The sequence below is a fragment of the Periplaneta americana genome, chromosome 13 (assembly GCF_040183065.1).
Source record: "Periplaneta americana isolate PAMFEO1 chromosome 13, P.americana_PAMFEO1_priV1, whole genome shotgun sequence".
Lineage (NCBI taxonomy): Eukaryota > Metazoa > Arthropoda > Insecta > Blattodea > Blattidae > Periplaneta > Periplaneta americana.
In genome coordinates, this window is record NC_091129.1 from 108,350,775 (window position 1) to 108,368,223 (window position 17,449).

The window sequence follows — 17,449 nt, forward strand, 5'->3', positions numbered from 1 at the left end:
AGAAACATTATTGCTAAAAAATTCTGTCTATTCACAACTTCGTATTATAAATGATGTACTATCAGGTCACGACAAGACATCTGAAGTTGGTGTACTAAAAAGTAGTGACTTTATGTTCTTCAAATGTGCACGTATTACATCGTGTGATGTTGAACGTACATTTTCCCGATATAAAAACTGTTTAAGTGACCATCGGAGGAGGTTACTTTGCAGTCACTCAAAATGTACGTAACTCTTCACTGTAATGTACATATTCAAGGATGATGTGAGTATATTACATTAAATTTTAAGAGTTAATATATCTCACTATAAAATAATTGTGTATTTACATGTTTAGACATTTTCTATTTCAATGATCATTCATTATATTTCTTGAATGCAGGATACAGGTTTTATTGTAACCGCAGTATACTGCTGATTGTTTACATCAGAGGCATACTCCATCCTTTGCACGCCCTCTTCTCACAAAGTCTATACCTCGTGCACAGTAAACCTTGCGAATCTCGTGGCAATTCCACGAAGTCTACTCATAAAACACATTTCGTTCTGGAAAACATTAGACCTACTTGACTTTCTTCTTTAGTTATTTATGCTCTATCGCCGGTATTTTTTGGCAGTTTATATGTGTACATTCTGTATAGCACTGTTTTATAAGTGATTTTTGTAATGAAAAAATGTGAATTAACTTAAAAACTTGCTAAATATGAAAGAAAAAATGTAATCTCTTACCGAAAAGCAATGTGGCACCTTTGGTTTTGGTGAATCCCAGATACACCGCATAGACAGCGCATACGTGAACGTACACGAAGATGATTACGTTCCTCCACACGATTTCAGGCTTGTATCCTGGCGTCTTGCCGCTGATCGACGCCCCTGTTCCATTTATCACTCGTCTCTTGTCGCTTCCGTTACACACAGACGGCGTGAACTCCTCGCGAGTCCGTGTCTCCGTCGTAACAACGGTCGTGTTCGAACCTCTCATTGTTGTTAATGTTCTAAAAAAATAGAAATTAAACTATAAAAAAGTCATATCTAATTATTTATTAATCTTTATATGAACCAACGAGTCAACATCAGGACAGAAAAAGAAATGTCAGAGGAAAGTGAAACAGGGAGAGGAGTACGACAAGAACGCCTAATCAGTTACTCTGTTCAATATCTACTTGAAGGATTTAGTGAAGAACAGTTTTCAGATCACGGGAGGGGTGATAATAGGAGGAATAAGAATAAAGTGCATGAAATTTGAAGAGGATATGATACTAAGAGATCTGGTAGGGTAGACCATGGTAATTGTAAACACTTTGCACTGATTTTTCAAATATATTTCAACATTACACAACCGTCAGTAACGGTAAGCATGACAAAGAAACATTGTGTTATTTTCAGATTTTTCTTTTTTCTGAAAATGGGTTTAAAATAATAATAATAATAATAATAATAATAATAATAATAATAATAATAATAATAATAATAAGGTTGACTTTTTATCTTCTAATTGCTAGTTTACATTTACCCCACCTGTTTACATTTACTCCTTTGAGAGAGGGGTAATTGTAAACACCAATTTTCGCACGGGCTATAAGACACTGAACATTTTTGTTCTGTTTCAGAAGAAAGAGCTGTACTCCTTCCAACTCCAATTTTGGTCACTGGTATATTTCGTCCCTTTGACCTATGATATATGACGGATATATAGGAACTCAGTACCTCTCCTGAGCTTCACGATAACTGTAATTACCATTTTTCACATCTGTGGCAGCCCTCTCTAAATCCTCCACAGTGTAGTTGGGTGGGGGTCTCTTTCATTACTGAAAAGTACGAAATGTAACCATAGTAAAACATGTTTACAATTACCTCCAAGCAATAAAAAAAAATGGGGCAAATGTAAACACGTCATAATTTAATAAACTGAGATTATGAGAGATCTCAAAACCATTGTAATAAATGTTAACTACTATACATTACTCATAAAAACAACATATTCTAAAAAAATAGCACTGTACGTTTACTTACAATGCCAAAAATGAAGGTGAAGCAAAATTCTTTCCCAACTTTTTTTTTTGTAGACTCTTACAAAACATTCGTTCACAACTAAGCAGTTACTCCTATTTGGCACCAAACTGCTTTATAGGTTAGTCAATATGTTAATTTAAATATTCCCCGAATTAAAATTTGTATATTGACAGTTTTGTATTTCTCACAGCATCTGTTTACAATTACCCTGGTCTACCCTACTGGAGCTAAACAACAGCTGTGAGCAGTATGGAATGAAGAGAAGACCATGTTTTCATGTTTTTTGTCATGGTTATCGGAAGAAAAATAAAGACGGTAAGCGTGAGAATTCTAAATAAGGCAAGAACAAGTGGACATCTTCAAATACCTGGGCAGTACTGTTTGTAGTACACTAATATGAGCTCTGTTCCTATGAAGTCAAAAGGAGGATAACAATGGCAAAGGAAGCTTTTCATAGAAAACATGAGCATCTACTTCGGACCTCTGGAAAAAGAACTAAGAAAGAAATTAGTAAAGTGCTTTGTGTGGAGTGTGGCATTGTATGAGGCAGAAACATGGCATTACCACGAAGTGGAAAGAAATGGCTGAAAGCATTTGAAATGTGGGTGTGGATAACAATGGAATGTATGAATTAAACAGAAAGAATAAGAAATGAAACTGTGCTGGAAAGAATGAGTAAAGAAAGAATAATGCTCAAACTAATCAGGAAGAGGAAAAAAAAAATTGGCTGGGCCATTGGCTAAGAAGAAATTACTTACTGAAGAATGCACTGAAAGGAATGGTGAACGGGAGGAAAGTTCGAGCCAGAAGAAGATATCAGACGACACACAACATTAAGATATATGGATCATATGCGGAGATTAAGAGAAAGATGGAAAAAGGAAAGAGTGAGTGAGTGAGTGAGTGAGTGAGTGAGTGAGTGAGTGAGTGAGTGAGTGAGTGAGTGAGTGAGTGAGTGAGTGAGTGAGTGAGTGAGATTTTTAATTATATTAATAGGAAATAAAGTTAGAATGCAAGATTCTATGGCCATAATATTTGTACATACAAAGTACTGAAATAAGTAGTATCATTATTTTGTAACACTAAATTGTTTACTAACGTAATAGGTACATTATGTTTTCATTACATGACGGGATATTTTGCTATTAATATGGCAAATTGGTAACGCCTGAGGGGTCGGGAACCAGCACAACAGACGAGTAAAAGAAGTTGCCGTATACGCAAGGCGAATAGGGCTGTACAGATTCAGAACTAGCACCGATAGATGGCTCCATTACACTAGTCGGTATGTGCACATTATTCGTTTCACATGAAGTTATCTGCGAAATAAAATTGTGAAGTTTATGCGGTGAATGTTTAGCAAAAAAGGAAAGTTTTGAAGTGAATCTATTCGAAAATAAATAATAACTGTTATGCCAGAATATTCCTGCGTTCCGCTTTGTGAAAATATGTATTTCTGAGAGAATAATATTTGTGTTTTTTATGTTGTGTAATAAATTATTATCTTCATGAAACACATGAGGTTTTTCAATGCCCCAGTACCTACAATTGTATTTGTTGACAAACCCATTTAAAAAAAAAAGTCGCTTCATCACTAAAGCAAATATTTCGTGTCAAATCTGGATCATCTTTAATTCTCTAGACATCTGTTCACAAAATTCTACTATCAAAATCGTCTCCGCTGAGCTGTTGGTGACTCTGTATTTTGTAGGGGAAAAATTTGTTCATTTTAGCACTTTATGCATGGAACCAACAGAAATGTTTGTTACAACAGCTACTTTTGGAATGGAGGTGGTGGGTTCATTAATGAAATGACCTAGTATTTCAATTTACGAAGTTTCATCGAGTTTTCTAAGTTGGCCAATTGCTTTATTGCATACATAACCAGTTTCTTCAAATTTCCGTGTTGGATTTTTTTATTTTAGTAGGTTATTTTACGATGCTTTACCAACATCTTAGGTTATTTAGCGTCTGAATGAGATGAAGGTGATAATGCCGGTGAAATGCAGGGCTAGGTTCTTTCTATAGCCCTGGGTGAAATGGGTCCGGAGTTCAACACCGAAAGTTACCCAGCATTTGCTCATATTGAGTTGAGGGAAAACCCCGGAATTGTGTTTAAAATAGAACTGTCAATGAGTCCATTAACAGTTCTCTTTTATTAGCAATAAAGTCATACACGTTTGACTTACCAACGTTAAGTATGAGTCACAAATACCTGATGATTACTCACACTTACGTATTCAGTCTTTGAAATAATTCAACAGGAAGCTAATGCTAATTCTCGAGGCTCTACTATCACATATACCCCGTCCGTCTTATCTCTGAAATAATTTCGTGCATGACGTCACTCGGGAGAGGGCGGAGTCTTCTCCCTTCCCTCCTTTAAGCTAGTTAGTTCATTTGTTTTCCCTCTCCCACTCAATTTCTTTCGCGTCCTGGACCAGCCACTAAGGCGATATCTGCGTAGGAGGCTTTTATTAATGACACTACAGATTCCACTGACGGAGTATAGTATTGCGGGGTTCAAAGTTTGTTTAGTGCTTTACGTTTGTAACTAGTATATTTCAAATTACAGAACATTTTGGTAATAATTTGATGAAAATAGCGATAATAATTTATCGGCACAAGAAATGGTCCTCGGTACACACAAAACGACTTGCAACATGGTGTGAAGAATTAAACTTTGCCACAGTCACCGTTCTATCTCCCATTTGTCTCTGCACAACTTCAGATTTTATCGGTTCAAAAACTGGAAAGAGTGTGCTTTCAGAATATATCTGTGGTGTTCGGGTAAAGGGGTATAAGTCATTTTTTTTTTTTTTTTTTTGTGCAGATGGAATTTTGTTCCCCAGATGAACACACAAGTTAAATTATACAAGTGGGTGTGCAAAAATCAAAGAATACTAGCAGTTGATGTGTTTTATTTGTGAAGAAAATTATTTGTGGGGGGTCAAAGGAGTGGGAGGCCTCAAGGGACTATAGTCGGCTGATGACTATATTCCAGTAAAACTTGGGTAATGCCAGCTATACCTACCAAGTCCTATGCATGTATGTCCTAGTCATGGCCCCTGGGTAACGCTAAGTCATGCAAGGGCGAAAAGCGAGTTTCTGACGCTATAATTGGGACATCAGCTAAGGGAGTAAACCCCGACAGAAAATCATCGTCCACCCGGGATTGTCGGATGGTTGAGCTTGGGACTGACGACCTCATCTCATAAAAAACAATTGTCACGAAATCCAATGGAGAAATAGCCGGACGGACTTATTCACGAAGACATGGGAAACGAAACAAGGACATGATTAAAACTGGATGAGTGTTTCTAGAAATAGGGATGAATGGCGGAAACTCCTATGGACAGCCAGGACCCATGATGGGTTGTCGAGCTAAGGATGATGATGAAAATTATTTGTAATAAGGGTTCCAAGCTTAATTTTTATTTATCTCCGAACTCATTTTTATGACTTATCTCCCTTTACCCAAACACCACAGATATTTAGGAAATTAATAATAATAGACGAAATTGACAGAGGATTTAAGGAAATGCCTGTATAGCAGTGTTCATGAAGGGGTTAAAATTTATTAATTACGCGCGAACCTCTAGAAAGTAAACGCATCATTTGCGCTCTGACCCTCTAGTTGTAAACACATGTTGCATGCGGACTCTCTCACGCATGTGGGGCAATGGATGTCAATATGTTAAGTCATGAGTCATCATCACTCTTCGTACGTAGTTCGATCAATCGTAGGATGTAGATTTCACAGTGAAATTGGAAAATTTCTGCACTGCGTGTTTGATTTATCCTTTTTCTCGATCCTGGAGAAGTCGGAACTGCTTCTTTTGAATATTTGACGAACTTTGCCGAATATTTAGTAACAAATTTTATACAGCCTGTGATTATTTCCTTCCAAGATTTGGTATTCAAATTCAATTATGTCTGAAAGAACAACAAATGCAAGTTTTCTCCCTCAATTAATTGTGCCTATCCAGACACGATTTTGTTAACGATGTCGTTCAAACACAAACTAGCGCATAAAGGATGTTAATAAAGCATACAATATTTTGATATGTAGTAATATTTATCAAAACAAGAAAAAGTCCAATAAACATGGGTCCTAAAATTAATATTTTCCGATCAACATGATAAGAGATGATGGAGGATGGATGCACGGAATATAATGTACTTCGGTACATCATAGTAATATGATAAGAGGTGTTCAATGTACCGTTTAATTAAAAACAGAGCATTCAGTATTCTGAGAGGTGATAGTAGTCGTTAAAACAAAGGAAAAAGTCCAATAAACATGGGTTCTAAACCTTCCGAAATATGAGTAGGCTCTACTTGTTCAGCAACATCATAGGAGATGCTCGTTGTAACTTCTATTCATTGTGAAGCATTTTACTGTCCTAAGTCTTAGGGACTCTCACCTTGCTGGCCTTCTGTTTACTGCCTTTCCCATTTGATTCTGTGTGCTCAGTAAAAAACAAGAAAAGAACTTATAAATCAGAGGATAGACCGTTCTTATAAATAGGCTACCGTTTCAAAGCCATTTTTCGTATAAAACTTAATTTTAGGACCCCTGTTTATTATACTTTTTTCTTGTTCTGAAGAATATTGAATGCATCTTTTCTTCTTAAGAGAAATCACAATGAGCATCTCCTATGATATTATTATTTATTATTAATTTTTTTCCCTTTGTTTTAACGACTACAATCACCTCTCAGATTATTGAATGCTTTTCTTTTTATGAAAATAGCATTAAGCAACTCATGATGTTGATGAATAAATACTCATATTTCGTAAGATATGAATTTTAGAACTCATGTTTATTAGATTTTTTTCTTGTTTTGATAAATACTACCACCTCCAAAAATGATGAATGCTTCTTTTAACACCTCGTATATTAAAATGAATGATATTTTTCATTCTGTCAATCAGGCTTATAAAAATGCGAAAAGTACAATGAAGAGTTTGTTTCTCAATATAAAACCGGAAATGTTAGACTACATACACTGAAGATCGTCTATTATTATCATAGATAGGAAGTTCGTACCAAACAGTAGATTTCAGTTGAGTACAGCGTGGAGTGTAGATGTCACCCGCGCCTCGCCCTGTTCCCGCTCGCTACAGACGATACGCAGTATCTTTCTATGGATCTGTGTACAGTCGTGAAGAAGAATATTGTTGATTTACATTAATAGTTTAGGTTTGGAACAAAGTGAGCTATTCTGTAATTATTGTATTATTTACATAGGCCTAATGTTAATATTATGCATGATTCCAAAAAAGTAAACTCGTCTGTTATTGAATAATTATGAAAACAGGCGTGTGTAACACGTTTATTTTTTACTGAATTATTATTCCTTAAATGTTGGTTGAAATACAAGTTTATTTACCAGCCGTCAATACTAGTTTGTTTTGCTGGTCTGTTGACATCTCGTGCTGCTCTGCTACTTTGCATTCGGTTCCGTTATATTCCAAGTTAATTCAACATCAGAATTACGATACGAACTTCCTAGCTGTCATTATAACAGAAATGAAAAATTTTCTTGAAAAAAATTATGGGTTTAATATTATACTATTAGATTCACAAAAGTTGTTGTTCATTTGATGATAGTAAGAAATACTGTATCATATTTCAGATTTGCTCCAGTAACGTCTCGTGACGTGGAACGAATATTTTCAGAGTACAAATACTGTTTTTTTTTCCTGAACATAAAAGAAGTATTTCTTTTGATAAAAAGAAAATGTTCTTTGTTATTTGTTATAATGGGGCTAGAATCATAATTGTACACTTTGTATGTTATGTTTATATGTATGGGCTATTCCATATGAAATCGATCATAAAAAACCTAGCATTTTTTATACTCTAATTTTTTCCCTACTTATACAAGGTTCTGAGGGGAGTGCATTTTCAAAAATATGCTATCGAAAGTCAAACGGTTTTCGTATTATTGAGCGACAAATTTAGCGTATTTTGTAAAAACAAGCCTCTTTCAGAGCTCAGAACTTTGGAACCATTTACTGCAGGACATTGAACGAGAGCTTATTTTGAAGCTGACATTTGGTAGGTTATGTTAAGAAGTAATTCTTATTTTTATTGTACACAGAGAGACAGATAATCTGATTTCACTTGCTTTTAGGCTTTTTTGCCATTTGTAAAAATGTAAAAAAATATTGAGGAAAAACCTTGCATTATTAAGAGGGATTCAGCATTGTTTGCTTAGTGGTACGGCAATAAGTTTCGAGGGTATTAAATAGTTTATTTTCACACGCCTAGACTTGAACGGCGCAGTACCGCACACACTGGCCGAGAGCTGAAGATAAGCGAGAGTTGGGCGTCATTTTACTCCCGTGTTTATGAAAACCTGTGATACAGCTAGCACAGCCATGACTGCTAGACGACACATCACGTGTTTATGTCTACTGGCCTTGCTTGCCTCGGCTATCTCCCGCCTCACAGTCAGCTGGTTAGTTCACGCGCGTACTATTTATTTTCTTAATTTGATATTTTCATTACTTTCTTATCAACGTACCACCAGTAAAAAATATGTGTTTATTTGTACTTTCAATGCGGAATCTAACCATATATTTTAAAAATATTTTTTCGTGGCCAAAGGCGTCTTAATGAAAAAAAATCTAAATTTCTCCATTTCCATAAAAAGTAAGAAAACTGTTTACATGTCAATATAAACTTTAACTTCTCAGCATCAAAATAAACAATGATTTTGTTCATTGGGTGAAAGGGTTTCGGAGCCACAACAGTTTAAATTTTCTAATTTTATGAAAATACGATAAATTTAAATATTATTAATTTAAATACTATTAAGTTCTGATGCCTCAAACTTTGCACAAAGCATTATATCACAGTTGTCTACGGACAGAAAAAGTTTCATTGTATTTAAAAATTGCAAGGTCAATTTTCTCTATATTTCGGTCGATTTGAGATGGAATAGCTCATATGCGTAAATTATTTTAGATTGGGAGTTACGAAGTTTGTAATTATAAATTATTTTTTTTATTATTCGTTCATTATTTTCTTGTTCTAAGGCCGTGGACAATTGGAGCATAAGCTTGATTACCACCCGGCTGTACATGTTTGTCGTTCTAGTTCATTGACATTGAGAGCTGCGTTACTACTTTTCATTCGGTAGAGATATAGTCCAAGCTCACACAACTTAACAGTTTCAGTACTAACTTCCTAGCTATGTTTATTATTACAACATTAGTTGAATAAAATACGAACATTTTAAATTTTTGACACGAACTTCAAACACCTTGATGAACACCATGCATGATAAGCATAATTTTTAACCATACTAGACAATAGTATATTGCTGCAAGGGTCCAGTAATTCTATTAAACGGGAAGGGAAATGCTGCCGCACGCAACTGATGTGTTTTTTACCCAAAACTGACCGCCGCGCGCAACAGTTGTATACCCAAATAAGACCGCCGAGCGCAATTATTGGTGTATTTATATAAAATAAAAATGTATCTTGCGCGCAAATGATGAAATCCAAAAGAAATTCCAATGATTGCGTGAAATATCTATTGTCGAATTTTTTTAGTTGGTTATTTAACGGCTGTATCAACTACTAGGTTATTTAGCGTCGATGTGATTGGTGATAGCGAGATGGTATTTGCCAAGATGGGACCGAGGATTCGCCATAGATTACCTGGTATTAACCTTACGGTTGGGGAAAATCTCGGAAAAAAACCAACGAGGTAATCGGGCCAAGTGGGGATCGAACCCGCGCCCGAGCGCAACTTCAGACCGGCAGGCAAGTGCCTTAACCGACTGAACCACGCTGGTGGCTTTGTCGAATTAAAATGATAAAATACAAGATATACTTTTTCAATATTGCAGTGCATTTTTTATATTCATGTAGATACAAAACCCATATACCCAATATTATCATGACTATTGTTTGCAAAACCTCTAGAGAGAATGAAACGAGATGGACCACGTGGAAAACTACTTATACCTATTTCTGTTTCCATGGTACCACGATTGACATTCAAGTTAACTTTTCGTGCTAAAACATTAGATTTTTTTTTCTTTTTTATATTCCGAACATGGACATTTGACGCCAAAATGTCCGTATATAACACATATTGTTTCACATTTGTGTCTGAAGTAAACAAAAACCCTCTAATTTCAAAGCTAGAAGCACTACTGCCATGTGCAAGTGCGTACAAAATGTAAATGTTCTAGATATGTAAAAACAGGAATTCTTACCCATTTATGTCCATACGATTGGATGCTCTCAACGACTTCTATTCTATGAAAAACTATTCAAAACTGTTTGACACTGTACTGCTTGACAAATATGAAATGAGTAATGATCGCCAGTATACTAAAACGCCATCGTCACGAGTTTGCAAATGAAATTAACTGCGTCAAAGTGAAACTTAACGCGAAATGCAATTGCGGGAGGTCGTTCTTATCTTTAGAAAAACCTCGACAGTCTCCCGTGACGAAAATGAAACGACTGCACGATGGATAGCGTTTTCGACACCAGTTACCTTTAGTGAAACCTTGATAAAGAAGCAACCGAACTTAGGATAGCATTATTTACACCAACTGGGTTTTCTTAGATTATCTTTATTAAAAAGTCGCTGGAAGTCTGCTAAAAAGTTTCCATAAAATAAAAACAACGTTTTATTGACAACATAATCGAAATCAAATGCTCTTTTCGGTTGCTTTGGCAAACTTCCTCAGGGAAGGGCACGGACTGGACAGTCCTCGCACGCAGGCCGCTCGGGTGAACCCATTGTACTAACCGGGATTGAATGATGTGCATACCCAAAAGCCCCCAGCGCTACAGATTCCCCTATGCGCCGCCTTCGAACTCTCATACAGCCTACACAGTCTCTTATCTTTCCGCGTAGACCTCACCGAGGTTTCTTATTCTCAGTCCTACGAGTTAGGCTGATATTACACTATCAAAGTTCTTTAATATTATAAAATATAAGCACATCTTGTTACTTACAGTAATCTCACTAAAGATTTTGATTCATCTAGAGAAATTAAAAACTCGAGTGGAATTTTATTGACTATTACACGATTAGAATATAGTACATTATGCAACGAGCCTATAATGGTAGTAATTAAGACGCAAGTATGATTGTTTATGAAACGAGCGCAAGCGAGTTTCATAATTTTCATACGAGTGTCTTAATTACCATTATAGGCAAGTTTCATACGACTTTTTATGCTCGACCATATTTCTAACTTGAAAGTATTGAAAATTAGGTCTTTTTATGGTTATGTGCGAACTGACCTGAATTGTGAGACGTGCGCAGACGCGAAAGTATTGATTTTTTCCGAGGCCGAATGTCATTGACATTGGCACAGAATAAGAATGAACATTAGTCTGCTGTAACCTGGAAATTGATTTAGAATTGAAAAACGAGATGACAAATTGAATTTATTTGAATATTATTTACAATTAACGCTAATTATTATAGTAACAGAACATAACCTTCTGCGACAGTATTGGATTTCCAGCCTCAATGACTTTTCGCTAATTGTCTGTCGATTGCATATCCGAGAATAATCGATATAACGGTACACAGATGACTTGTGATTGGCTGAAGACCTGTACTTTAATGAGTAGGTGTACTTTAATGACATGCATTAAAGGACTGCTACCAGGTGTATAATTACTACATTTCGGCATGGTCGAGCATAAAAGTATATAAAGTTTTCAAGAAATAAAGTACTCTAATACAATAAAATATTAATTGACTTAAGAAAATATGTACCTACTAAACCTACTGTTGGGAGGCCGGAGGGAAAAAGGCCTTTGGGGAGGCCGAGACGTAGATGGGAAGATAATATTAAAATGGATTTGAGGTAGGTGGGATGTGATGGTAGAGACTGGATTAATCTTGCTCAGGATAGGGACCAATGGCGGGTTATGTGAGGGAGGCAATGAACCTCCGGGTTCCTTAAAAGCCAGTAAATAAACAAATAAAATAAATAACTAATATACTCGAAATCTTACATTTATCACAGATCTTTGATAAAATATTTTATCTTATTCTTTGTCAAAGAACTTTGATAGTATAGTAACAGCCTTACCACGAGTCCAGTGGAGAGTCCACTGTGCATAACACTACAACTAGCAACGAATGACCACATATCCACGGGGTCCAAGTTCGGTGGCCAGCAGCAGACTTTACATCGGAGCAAGCCCGAAACCGAGGAAAGATTATTTACTTAATTATTATTTAAGTGGGTTATTTTACTACGCTGTATTAACATCTCAGATTATTTAGTATTTGAATGCTGATGAAATGAGCCCGGGATCCAGCACCAATAGTCACCCAGCATTTGTTCATATTTCGTTGAGGGAAAACCCCGGAAAAAACCTGTCGCATGTCATCGGCCTGGGCCGGGATCGAACCCACAACCTCGAGCATTGAAGGCCAGTGCTATACCGACTACGCTACTCAGGCTGACTATACATGTATGTATGTATGTATGTATGCATGCATGCATGTGCAGGCCTATTCTTTGTATGTTTTATGCGACACAATGCTTCATATTAAAATGTTCCTAGTAGCCTACAGTACATTCTATGGAAACTACGTACTTACAATTGTGAGAAAATGAGTAGTCATGAATTGAATTAGCGCGCAACAAAAGACTACTACAACGCGACTTATTATAGTCTTGAATAAGAATCCATTAGAACTAATGAGAAATAACCACTCATTACTCACATTACAATTCATACGAAAATGTTTTCAAATTACAAGTAGGCCTAATCTAATCCGTGGCGCGAACAGCCCATGATGGGACAAAGCGACTAGTTGACTATTGGCCTCACGTCCACATGCCTCAGCAGAGGTGAACGATCATGCAACTAGGACGGAGGTATCGTGTAGTCAGCACATAATCTCCCAGTTGGTTTCCGAAACAGGATTATATATCTTAGTAATTATATATCTTATAATTTAAAAGGTGAATTTAACCTAGAACAGAACTAAGCTGTAGCATTTACAACAGGAAACCCGTCGCGTCGTAACATAAAATGAAGGGTTCAGAACCATAGTGGGCCAAGCGCCATTTACTAAAACCGTAGAAAACAAGGGTTAAAATGAAGTTATTACCATAATTCAATGGAAACATATAGTAAGTAATATAAAGCATACACATTAAAACTAAATGATACGTCAATCTTAATAACTAAACTGTGGTATTCACTTAATTTTAACCCTTGCTTTCTCCGTTTTTAATAAATGGCGCTTGGCCCACTATGGCTCTGAACCCTTCAAATATCCGTAGCAAGTTCTATTAGAGCCAATTGTATAATCAAGCAACCTCAAATTAAGACATAAAATTAATTCTCAGTTATACTTAACTGCGAACTTTTGGTTGTATAAATACTAACTTTAGGTTATTTCGTCTTAACTAGATTAAGTTAAATTACGAGTACAAATCATTTCCAGATTTACGATTATCCTGATATATCAACTGATGATATTGAATTTCGCAGTACTCCTCATGTTTTACTGGAGTGATGAAATTCGTTCACTGAACTTGACAACAAACTTCCAAAATTACATTTCGATTACCAAAATCTGTAATGGAAGAAAGTGAACAAACATTACGACCTCAATTACAACTACCAACAAATCGAAATCATGCTCTGAATATAATATTCATGACCCTCCTCACACGTATTGAGGAGGTGACGATCATGTTCTCGCTCTCATTGCAGAAACAGTTAAAAATCAACTGGCTTTACACACGATTTCATTCCTGTTTCGTGATGTTATCACATATTTTACTGCAAGTATCAGTTAATACTAAACCTAGTTTACATATTCACAAGTTAATTTTATACAACACTTTATGTAGAAAGTAACCTCGAATTGTTTACTAATGTTCTTAGTGACTTTTATAAAATTCGGTCTTCGAGTCATATCAGGAAGGATTTTCCGATGCTCTGAAGATCATCAAAAAAGAATATTGCGTAGAACTCACTCTTCTCCTACCGTAGTACATCAGAAGCCGAAAACTGGATGAGCGTTCCTTCCAAAGTTTGCTACCAAAGCCACTGCCCGCGAAACTGATCAACACTGACCAGCTTGACAAGAATCTTGTCTTGGCTAAGACGTTAGCGGAGTACCAGGAAAGGAAAAAAAGCGAAGGAAGAGACCTCTTAATGTAAAGTAATAAACTCTTAGCGGACTGTGTACAGAAAACCGACGGAGGGAAGGTTAGCAAAAAAAGGCATAGGTAACAAGAAGTCTAAATCGACTCGGCCGGACTCGGTTTCCTTGCTAGTCTGGTATCCGACACGACGGATGTTGCCATCAGCAACTGAATCACTTATACATAGTGTTAAAAAAAAAGCACTCAATATTTTGAGACATGGTGGTATTCATCAAAATGAGAAAACAAAATCTGATAAACCTGGGTCCTAAAATTAATAAATTTATTTCTTCTGGTGGTGTTAAGACAATCAGGCCTTCTCTTCCACGCCACGCCATTAATATCTTTCGAGATATAAGTACTTCTTCATCAACATCATACGAGATTTCAACGTGAACCTGACTCCTGAAAGTCATTGTTGTTGTTTAGTCAACTGTCCGAAGACAGGTCTGAATCTCACAAGTGAGGCAACTAGACCAGGAGATAATGGGGTAGGGTGGCCAGTTCCTTTCCCCCTCCATTGCATACATCACCGACTAGCTATATATCACATTTTTAGCATTCTAGTCATCGTATAGTTTGTGTTTTTGTTTCATTAATAATTTTAGATAAGGGCGCAAATAGCCATAGTAGCTGGCGCGCCCTTTTTAAACTCCACTAACTAACTAACTAACTAACTAACTAACTATATATTATAACTGTTTCAATGTTATAATATGCTTCCGCGAGTATTAAAAATTAGTATAACTCTTCCCTACAAAAAGTCGGCGACAACAGAAAACATTGATATGTATTTCGGACGCCAAGAAACAGCCCTTTTCAGGGTTACATCATTTTCCCAAAACGTATTCAAGAAATATATAGACCGAAATAAAAACAGTCACGGCGGTGGAGGTAACACAGAACGTTTTCTTGGCAGGCTAACGCGCTATACATTCAGTTATCAAGTAGATATCGAATGAGTGCTTATAATGTTGAAATTTGTTTCGCAGATATTAATATTACCTATAATATTTATTTTTCAACAAGTATTTACACATATGCATCTAACTTCTCAACATTCTAAATCTTGATTATGGTACATGTTCTTGTACATCACAACATCAGTATTAGATTTTTTATATTACTGTGATTTATATTCTTGTTGAATCTATGCCGATAACTGTACCGTTTGGCGGTCAATTTAGAAAACACGACCGGCCACTTTATGTTTCCGTGAGCGTAAAATTATGAAATAATTAAAATGACTAGTAGGCCAACTTTGCGTAACCCAACGGCCAACGTAACGATGTCAATTCAAGCAAGTATGACAGCAGGAATTTTAAGCGGCACGCTTGTAAACGATGATCTGCTACGGAAAGAACAGGCTGAAGTGATGGCCGTGGCTTAAGGTTATACATAATAATGAATGCGGTAGTCAAGAAGCGAAGTAGTGACTTCAAGAGGGATAAAAAGAACGTAGAACAGGTTCAATCTGGAATGGAATTTTACACTCTTTAAGTAAGCATGTAAGTGGGCCGCATCTGTGGCTCGTTAGTCTTCCATCCAGGTGGCCCAGGTTCTACCCCCGGCCAGGTCGTAATGGAATTTGTGGTGGAAAAACAGAGGGGCTTTCTAGGGGTATTCCGGTTTCTCCCATCATTCCACCAAAAACACTTCATCTTCCCCTCATTTCAACTGACATCAGCAATTGGTTAAAAATAGGTTGGATTAAGTCATAGAGGTAGTATGGGTTTTCGTTCCTGATACAGTATAAAAATTTTCAATCAAAAGACATCACTAGACTTCGGATTTTTAGGCACTTAAAAGCTAACTATGAGGCACCTAAAGTAGACCCTGAATTTATCAAAATAGGCACCTAAAAATACAATTTCAAGCAGCTAAAAATAATATTTTATCCAGCTAAAATGTGATTTATATCCACACAAACTACAGTAACTTTAAAAATGCAATTAATTAGTGAGTAACATAAGCAATTGCCAAAAGTCAAAAGGAGGATAGCAATGGCAAAGGAAGCTTTTAATAGGAGAAGGAGCATCTTCTGCGGACCTCTGGAGAAAGAACTAAGGAAGAGACTAGTGAAGTGCTTTGTGTGGATTGTGGCATTGTGTGGGGCAGAAACATGGACATTACGACGAAGTGAAGAGAAGCGAATAGAAGCAGTTGAAATGTGGATATGGAGAAGGATGGAGCGTGTGAAATGGTCAGAAAGAGTAAGAAATGAAACTGTGTTGGAAAGAGTGGATGAACAAAGAATGATTCTGAAACTGATCAGGAAGAGGACAACGAATTGGCTGGGTCACTGGTTGAGAAGAAACTGCCTACTGGAAGGAATGGTGAACGGGAAAAGAGTTCGGGCAGAAGAAGATATCAGATGATAGACAACATTAAGATGTATGGATTATATGCGGAGACAAGGAGGAATGCAGAAAATAGGAAAGACTGGAGAATGCTGGGATTGCAGTGAAAGACGCCCTTCGGCAGAACACTATGAATGAATGAGTGAATGAATGAAGCATTACGGCATACAGTGAGAAAACAATAAAAAATATTGCGATTAGAAACTTTATTTTTGTTAAGTCATAAATTATGCATACCGGTACGTAATTTTTCATGAATTCATCAGCCTCATTGCTCTAAGGCTACTAATACATAAGTGTTCATATTACAATTAAATTAATTAATTTACCAATGCATTTACAATTAAGACATTATTTCATAATTAACATTGCAATATATAACAACGTTTTTCTCTAATTTTCTATTGTGAAACTTTGCCTTTTCTTAGACAGAGCCATTTTATAAGCAAAAAAATTTCTTCCCAATGATACCGAAGCAATGGATGCATGCATATTTAAATCTAGCAATATTTGCCATGCTGATTTCTTTAGGGAGAAATGTATCCTCACGATTCATCACATTTCTACTGTCTGCTCAACAAAACCAGACACCTTCCAGGAGTTTCTTCATTCCTACAACCAAACTATTACAGTATATTTGAACAAAATCCACCATATGACATTCAAAACTTTCTCTTTCACTGCTACAAGAAAATTTAAAAATACGAGTAGGTCTATATACGTAACAAACAGAAATAGGCAATTTTAGGCTGTAAAACCTTAGAAATAGATCTCAATGGGCAAAAAAGGCATTTTTAGTTGACAAATATTATATTTATGTTACTTATCATTAGACTTCGTTGAATTGCCACAAGCAGCATGCAATCAGGTTGCCGATGTACGGTAGTATAGAAGAGGTAGCGACC

The 17,449-nt window shown here is 36.3% G+C and overlaps 1 protein-coding gene across 8 annotated transcripts in view; it reads right to left on the reverse strand.

Moving 5' to 3' along the window:
• The window catches only part of LOC138712209 (acyl-CoA Delta-9 desaturase-like), a 197,800-nt gene that overhangs the window by 17,797 nt on the left and 162,554 nt on the right, over window positions 1-17,449 (reverse strand). For 4 of the 8 annotated variants that reach the window (XM_069843738.1, XM_069843734.1, XM_069843731.1 and 1 more), the window contains exon 2: window positions 730-995. In XM_069843738.1, coding sequence (XP_069699839.1) covers window positions 730-995 — 266 coding nt within the window. Of the gene's footprint in view, window positions 1-729; window positions 996-1,738; window positions 1,809-10,254; window positions 10,408-14,013; window positions 14,142-17,449 lie in introns of those variants that run through there. The other 4 variants (XM_069843736.1, XM_069843735.1, XM_069843737.1 and 1 more) reach the window with 4 other exon arrangements.